Source organism: Acinonyx jubatus, chromosome X (assembly GCF_027475565.1).
Source record: "Acinonyx jubatus isolate Ajub_Pintada_27869175 chromosome X, VMU_Ajub_asm_v1.0, whole genome shotgun sequence".
NCBI classification, from domain to species: domain Eukaryota; kingdom Metazoa; phylum Chordata; class Mammalia; order Carnivora; family Felidae; genus Acinonyx; species Acinonyx jubatus.
In genome coordinates, this window is record NC_069389.1 from 40,506,688 (window position 1) to 40,515,117 (window position 8,430).

The 8,430-nt window shown below is 48.5% G+C and overlaps 1 protein-coding gene across 6 annotated transcripts in view; it reads left to right on the forward strand.

The window, feature by feature from the left end:
- RBM10 (RNA binding motif protein 10) overlaps nt 1-1,502 on the forward strand; it is a 30,218-nt gene extending 28,716 nt beyond the window's left edge. For all 6 annotated transcript variants that reach the window (XM_027053947.2, XM_027053949.2, XM_027053948.2 and 3 more), the window contains 5 exons: nt 77-265; nt 373-447; nt 760-866; nt 941-1,070; nt 1,163-1,502. In XM_027053947.2, the coding sequence (XP_026909748.1) occupies nt 77-265; nt 373-447; nt 760-866; nt 941-1,070; nt 1,163-1,288 (627 nt within the window). In that variant the 3' untranslated portion in view covers nt 1,289-1,502. The remainder of the gene's footprint in view (nt 1-76; nt 266-372; nt 448-759; nt 867-940; nt 1,071-1,162) is intronic.
- Nucleotides 1,503-8,430: the final 6,928 nt, after the last annotated feature.

The window sequence follows — 8,430 nt, forward strand, 5'->3', positions numbered from 1 at the left end:
TCGGAGCAGGAAGAGGGGTGGGGGTGGGGCGATCTGGCCAGGCCTGACCTCCCACCCCTACGCTCATGTTCTCCAGAGCCCACCTCGGGGCCTCGTGGCAGCCTACAGCGGGGAGAGTGACAGCGAGGAGGAGCAGGAGCGCGGGGGTCCGGAACGGGAGGAGAAGCTCACTGACTGGCAGAAGCTGGCCTGTCTGCTCTGCCGGCGCCAGTTCCCCAGCAAGGAGGCGCTCATCCGCCACCAGCAGCTCTCTGGGCTACACAAGGTGGCTGAGGGAGGATTGGCAGGGAACCTCGGCTCTGCTTGGCCCAGCCCGGCCCTGCCCGGCCCTGCCCGGCCACTTCACACCTCCTCCTGCCTGTCCCCTTGCAGCAAAACCTTGAGATTCACCGACGAGCGCACCTGTCGGAAAATGAGCTGGAAGCACTGGAGAAGAACGACATGGAGGTGAGGTGTGACCCACTCCTGGGCTCCATCCCCTCTGTCCCTTGCCAAGTGCCTGTCCCCTCAGGCAGCTGGCGCTCAAGTCCCTGAGCTGGATATTGCCTGGCTGCCATCAGCCGTCTCACCTCCTGTCCCTGCGAGGCTTCTTCCCGACTCCCCCCGTGCTGGCTGCTCGTACCCACGATGTCCTGCCCACGGGACCTCAGACCTGTTAGCCAGATCCAGCTCCCATGGGGCCCCTAATGTTTCCTGCGAGTAGCCACCGGTTCCCCCGTCCTCACACACATGCACACGCACACGCACACACGTTTTCAGCAAATGAAGTACCGGGACCGTGCAGCTGAACGCAGAGAGAAGTACGGCATCCCTGAGCCACCGGAGCCCAAGCGGAGGAAGTACGGCGGCATGTCTGCAGCTTCTGTGTAAGTGCCCAGAGCCGAAGTGCGGACCCGGGGCCGGCAGGCTGGTCACTCACACTGTACCACTGGCCCCGCAGGGACTTTGAGCAGCCCACACGGGATGGGCTGGGCAGCGACAACATTGGCAGTCGTATGCTCCAGGCCATGGGCTGGAAAGAAGGTAGTGGCCTGGGCCGGAAGAAGCAGGGTATCGTGACGCCCATTGAGGTGAGTCTTCTGTGATCCCATCCCCGTCTTCCAGCATTCTCTGCTGCACCCGCATCCCACCGCTCACCTGACGGCCTGCCTCCCTCACATAGGCCCAGACACGGGTGCGGGGTTCCGGCTTGGGGGCCCGAGGCAGCTCCTACGGGGTCACCTCAACCGAGTCCTACAAGGAGACACTGCACAAGACAATGGTGACCCGCTTCAACGAGGCCCAGTGAGCAGCTGTGAGAGCTGCTTCTACATATGTCGGGTGTCCGGCCCAGGGCAGGGGAGGGTGAAGTGGTGGGTGGTCTGAGTGGGGCCCTGCACCTGTCTGCTAGCCTACTCCCCAGCCAGAGAGGCCCTGACCAAGTCAGACTTTAAATTGGTGACTTTTGTTGGAAAGCTGTGCTGGGATCATGCTTTTCTTTTTGTAATAAAAGCTGAAAAGTCCGTAGCTTGCACGTCTCTTTCTCATGCGCCAGCACAGTTTGTGACCCACACAGACACAGGGACATAAACGCAGATGGACGAGGGGCCTCCTCGGGCTGAGGTGGGTGGCATTGCTGGCACTCTCAGTGTCTGGTGTGTGGGGACTGAACATGAAGTTCTGGCCTGTGCCCCAACCCACAGGATCCTGGTCACAGCCCCCCTCACCGTCGTCAAGTCTAGCAAGTCTCAATATACCAGGCATCCCGCCAGCACTGGGAACCCTGCACCTGCTGTGCAATCTCAGGGCTAAACCTAAACTGCATTTGACTGTCCAAGGGCATCTCCCAGTTGGACGACAGTGGGCACTCTGGCACCAGTTGCCGCTGCGCCCTCAGTGAACGGATGGCCCCAGAGGGGTGGAGATAGAGAAGCTCAGCCTGCCAGTCCCTGGTCCCACAGCTGCCCCATCAGGACTGCTTGGGTTCACGCTCATTTCTGTGCTCTCCATGGCTGTTAGCATAACACCCGCCCCTCTGGTCACCAGGGACCTATCTGCACTCTGTGATTCCCAAGTACGCGTGCATGCGTACTCTCAGCACTGGTCTGGGTGCGGTGGAAAATGAGGCTGGGGCTGCCCTCCCGGCCTTGGAGGGCTGCACCAGAAACTGGGCCAGGAACGGCCCCTCCCCCAAATACTTGTCTGTGAAACCAGAAGGTGGAAGGGGAGGTGGTAAGGGGAGAGCAGTCGGCACAAAGCCCCTCCCCCCACTTACTGGCCTGCGTAGTGACATCTCCCTGCACCAGCTGTAGGAGGCGAGGTGAGAAAGAAGGGGCCCCCTAGAGGTGATAATGCTGCTGATTTGGGGTGGGGGTATTGCCCAGGGACTGAGGGAAGAGGGTGTGGGGGAGGGGAGAGGGACAGGAAATAGGAATAGAAAGAGGCCACCTGTCTCAGGATGGGTGGCTTTTAGTCTGGAGGCACCTACATGTTCCCTTCCCTCTTCCCACCCCCCAGGGCTCTGGAATCCCACAACAAGGAAGCCTTGTACATGGTTGGCAGTAGTAAATGGTACAGTCACTCTGGAAAACTGTTGGGCTGTTTCATATAAAGGTAAACATAGCACCCTATGACCCAGCAATTTCATTCTTAGTTACCCCAAATAATGCAAACGTGTCAATAAAAAGACTTGTTATATGTACATGGAGAGCAGCTGTGTTCACCGCAGCCAAAAACTGGGAACCCAAACATCCAACAAGAGGAGAATGGATAAATTAGGGTCTGTTCAATGGACTACAACTCAGGAGTAAAAAGAACAAAGTACTGTTACAAATATCAACATGAATGAATCTCACAAACGAATGAAGAAAGACACACAAAAAAGACACTATATACGATTCTGTTCATGTGAAGTTCTCATTCAAAACACATATTGGTGGGGTGCCTGGCTGGCTCAGTCGGTAGAGCATGCAACTCTGATCTGAAGGTTGTAAGTTCGAACCCCATGTTGGGTGTAGAGATTGCTTTAAAATCTTTAGGGGCGCCTGGGTGGCTCGGTGGGTTGAGCATCTGACTTCAGCTCAGGTCATGATCTCACAGCTCGTGAGTTTGAGCCCCGCATTGGGCTCTGTGCTGACAGCTCAGAGCCTGGAGCCTGCTTCAGATTCTGTGTCTCCCTCTCTCTCTCTGCTCCTAACCCACCCGCATTCTGTCTCTGTCTCTCCCAAAAATAAATAAACAAACATTAAAAAAAAAGTTTTTTTTTTAATCTTTAAGGGGTGCCTGGGGGGCTCGGTTAAGTGTCCGACTTCGGCTCAGGTCACGATGTCACGGTTCATGAGTTCGAGCCCCGCACCGGGCTCACTGCTGTCAGTGAGGAGCCCACTTCAGATCCTCCGTCCTGCCCTCTCCTCTGCTTACGTGCACGCGCTCTCTCTCCCTCTCTCTCAAAAATAAAAAAATAAACATTATGGGGCACCTGGGTGGCTCAGTCAGGTGAGCATCCGACCTCAGCTCAAGTCATGATCTCACGGTCTGTGGGTTCGAGCCCCACATCGGGCTCTGCTGACAACTCGGAGCCTGCTTTGGATTCTGTGTCTTCCTCTCTCTCTGCCCTCCCCTGCTCGCACTCTGTCTGTGTCTCTGTCTCTCAAAAATAAATAAACATTAACAAAAATTAAAAAATAAACATTGAAAGAATCTTAAAAAAACACATTTTGGTGATAGAGCAGGGTGGAGGTGGGGAGGGTATCCACTAGAAAGGGTTGCAAGGTAGCTTTCTGGAATAACAAAAAGGTTCTAGATCTTGACTGGGGTATGGGTCACATAGGTGTATACTTTGGTAAAAAATCAAGCTGTATAATTAAAATCTGAGCATTTCCTCATATGTAAATTATACCCAAAGTTAGAAAAAGACCACCAGAACAAACCTGAATGAGAAGCAAGGAAATGATAAAGAGCAGAAATGGAGGAGATAGGGAAAAACAAGATTCATAAAATTAAAGGCAGAATCTTTGAAACAAAAATTCAGAGGAAAGACACACCCTCTGGCAAGACTGATGAATTAAGATAGAAAATGCAAACAAACCAAATACAAAATTAAAGATGGGAACTTAATATAGTTGTAACAGAACTTTTAAAAATGATGAACATATACCCGAAAACCTAGATGAAATGAATACATTCCTAGAAAAATATAACATGCCAAAACCATTCCATGAACAGATCAATTTAGTAGAGCAAAAATTAGTGGATTAAAACAGTAGTCAAAAGCTTTCCTCTCCCCACCCAAAAAAGGGCCCAAATGGGTTTTTTTGTTTTTTTTTTTAAGTTTATTTATTTTGAGAGAGAAAAATGAGCAGGGAAGGGGCAGAGAGAGAGAGAGAGAGAGAGAGACAGAATCCCAAGCAGGCTTCAGGCTCTGAGCTCGTCATGGGGCTTGAACCCACAAACCGTTGGGATCATGGCCTGAGCCGAAATCAAGAGACGCCTAACTGACTGAGCTACCCAGGCATCCCCCAGAAACAGATGAGACAGGACATGAACACTTCAAGCCCATTTCACTTATATCTGTAGATGTCAAAATCCTTAACAAAATCTTAGCTAAATGAATTCATTAGTACATTTAGCAAACCTGTTTTGATCAAATAGAATTTTTTTTTAAATTTTTTTTAACGTGTTTTCTTTATTTTTGAGACAGAGAGAGACAGAGCATGAATGGGGGAGGGGCAGAGAGAGAGGGAGACACAGAATCCGAAGCAGGCTCCAGGCTCTGAGCCATCAGCCCAGAGCCCGACGCGGGGCTCAAACTCACAGACCGCGAGATCGTGACCTGAGCCGAAGTCGGCCGCTTAACCGACTGAGCCACCCAGGCGCCCCTTGATCAAATAGAATTTATCCCAGGAATTCAAAAATTGAGTCTGTATCAGAAAAGCTATAAATGTAGTTCTCTACATTAATGGACCCAAAGTAAACAAACATAGTAATCTGAACCACAGAAAAAGCACTTGATAAAGGTTCAAGAAACCATGAATGAATGCCTATATAAATGAATAGGTGAAAGAGTAAATAAATAGAGAAAGGAAATATTTTTACAGGAGAATGTCAACTGATAATACTAATAATTGTCAGCAATGATGGAATTAGAAAATATATACATGCTAAATTAAAACTAGCATTGACACTAGCAGTCGGTGGGTCAGGTCAGTTACACTTTGATGAGGAACAGGATATTTACATAGATTCAAAGTATCTCTCCACGAAATGCATGTGAGTTCATTCCAAAGGGAAAAGGAACAAAGCAACCATTATCAGTATTAAAATTACGAGCCAAATGATAGCATGAAGTAAGGAGTCCGGGTCGCTTCTGTGATATTTCCTCCCTGAGTGCAGAACCGGAATCCAACCATGAGGAAACATCAGACAAAACCAAACTGAGAGGCATGCAACAAAATTCCTGGCTTGTCATCTTCAAAAGCATCAAGGTCATGAAGGTCAAGGGAAGACTGAAGAACTGTTCCAGACTGCAAGAGACATGCTATTTGAAAGTTCAAATGTCACCTCCTTAATGAGGCCTGTCCTGGCTACCCTGTTTAAAATTCCAAACCCTCCCCCGCCAAACTCCCTGTGCCTCCCTCCTTGCATTACTTTTCTCCGTAACACTTCTCAGCTTCTAACATCCTGTAGATTTTCCTCCTTTTCGATATTGTTTGTCTCCTTTACTGGAACGAAATCACCACGAAGGAAGAGACTTTTGCCTTGCTCACCGCTGTGTCCCTAGTGCCTAGAACAGGGCTTGGCATGTACCAGAGCTGGGAAGCATGAGTAAATACGCACATCACAACTGTTCAAATCACTCTCACTTAAAAAGAGAAAAAGCAAAACCAAAAAACAAAAAAAGCTAGAGGCGCCTGGGTGGCTCAGTTGGTTAAGCGTCCGACTCTTGGTTTCAGCTTAGGTTATGCATGATCTCACAGTTTGGGAGTTCAAGCCCTGTGTCAGGCTGTGGGCTGCCTGTGTGGAGCCTGCCTGGGATTCTCTGTCTCCCTGTCTGCTCAAGCTATTCCCTCCAACTGGAATGATTGCTCTTCCCTCTTGCTTGGGAAAGTGCAAATCCCGCCTCAATCACTCCCACTGATCCAGATCCGTTTGAGGGCAGTCAATTCTTCAGAGAAGAACTCGGCCACACTCATGGCTTCAGCTGTCACCTCTGATGGTCCACAAACCTGTATCTACTGTCCCAGGCCTCCCTCCAACCCCTGAATTTCGCACCTGGTCCGCAACTGTCTCACTCAACCAACACATACCACAACTCGGATGTCCACCATGCATCTCAAATGTAACATATCCAGAAACAAACTCCCGATCTTGCCCCACACCTGATTTCCCATGTCAGTTGATAACAACTCCATCCATCCTTCCAGCTCCTCAGGCTAATAACCTGGGGGTCTAGCCTGGACTCCTTTCTACTTTTCATGTCCTTTGTTTATATTTGATCTCTTGGCAAATCCTGGAGCCTTTACCTTCACAATCAATCCAAAATCAAATCCCTCCTCACCACTTCCACTTTTACCATCTCTTTTTAAAAGTTTGTTTAGTTTTGAGAGAGAGAAAACACAAGTGGGGGAGGGGCAGAGAGAGAGAGAGAGACACAGATTCCGAAGCAGGCTCCAGGCTCTGAGCTGTCAGCACAGAGCACAACGCAGGGCTCAAACTCACTGTGAGATCATGACCTGAGCTGAAGTCAGACGCTTAGCTGACTGAGCCACCCAGGTGCCCCTTACCATCTCAGTCTGATCCTCTCTCACGACTTCCTGGACTCTTGCAGTGGTCTCTCTGCTGGTTTTTCTGCTCCCGTCTTTTCCTTCATAGTTCTCTCTCCCCACACAAACAGCAGCCAGCTTGTTTATTCTAAAACATAACTTAGGTATACCTGGGTGGCTCAGTCAGTTTTTTTTGGACTTTGGCTCAGGTCATGATCTCATGGTTTGTAAGTTCGAGCCCCGCATAGGGCTCTCTGCTGTTAGCACAGAGTCCCCTCGGGATCCTCTGTCCCCTCTCTCTCTGCCCTGCTCCTCCCCCACTTCTGCTCTCTGTCTCTCTCTCTCCCTCAAAAATAAATAATCTTTAAGATAGATAAAGACAAAAAATAAAATGTAATTTATATAATGTGACCCCTCTGCTTAAAATCCTTTTACAGCTCCCCACAAATCTTAGAACAAAAACCAAACATCTCAGCCTGGCTTATAATACCCTACTTGACATGGCCTCTGATCTCATCACCCAGTGTTCTCCCTTCCTCACCCCTCTCTGACTACACAGCCTTCTGCTCTTCCTCAAACAAGAACCTCCAACCTCAAGGCTTTGCACCTAATGTTCCCTCTGTCAGGAATGCTTTCTTTCCTCCATGTGACACATGGCCTGCTTCCTCACTTTTCACATGCCACTTCCTCAGGGAGGCAGTCCCTTAACTACCTTGCATGGGGTATCAGGGGAGGTGTCTCTGAAGTGAGGCAAAGGATAAATAAAAAGGAAAATATCTGGGACACCCGGATGGCTCAGTCAGTCAAGCATCCAATTGCGGCTCAAGTTATGATCTGGTGGTTTGTTAGTTCAAGCCCTGCATTGAGCTCTGTGCTGACAGCTCAGAGCCTGGAGCCTGCTTCGGATTCTGTGTTTCCCTCTCTCCCTGCCCCTCCCCTGCTCGTGTTCTCTCTCCCTCAAAAATAAATAAAATTAAAAAAAAAAAGGGAAAAGATCTGATGGGAGAGTGTTCTGGACTACTGCAAGGGCAGTCTCCTCCATATGTTCTTTGCTATGTTCTCTCAGTGCCCTGCACTTAGTAGGCACTCAAGAAGTCTTTTTCAAATGAATAAATTTGGAGGTTGTTGACAGGATATGAGATCCAGAATTGGGGATGAGGTGATAAAAGAATTTTGTGGTAAACACAAACATTCAAGCATCACCTTCTCTGCAAAGCTTTCTTTGACCACACTAAAAATGCAACCTGACCCCACAGATTTCCCCTTACCTTGTTCTATCTCTCTCCATAGCATTTGGCAGTTATCACACACATATATACAACACACGTATATATTTAATTATATATTCACATATGAATATAGAATAGACACAACGTATTCAAGACATTTATTATATGTATGTAAAGGTAAATTAGTTACATATTAACACTAGTTATCATGTTATGTCCACTAAGTAGTATTTATATGTCTATTTTATTACATATAATTTGTATTATACAGTCATATATATCTGTTACAATAAATATATGCAAAACAATAATTTTTACTTATTTGTTATATGTATGGTCTATCTCTCTCGCTAGAATGTCAGCTCCGTGAGGGCAAAGGGAAGAATCCCTAGCACCTGGCCTACAGCCTGAGCTCCATAAATGTCAAATGAATGAACTCATTTGGCCATCTGAGCCTCAGC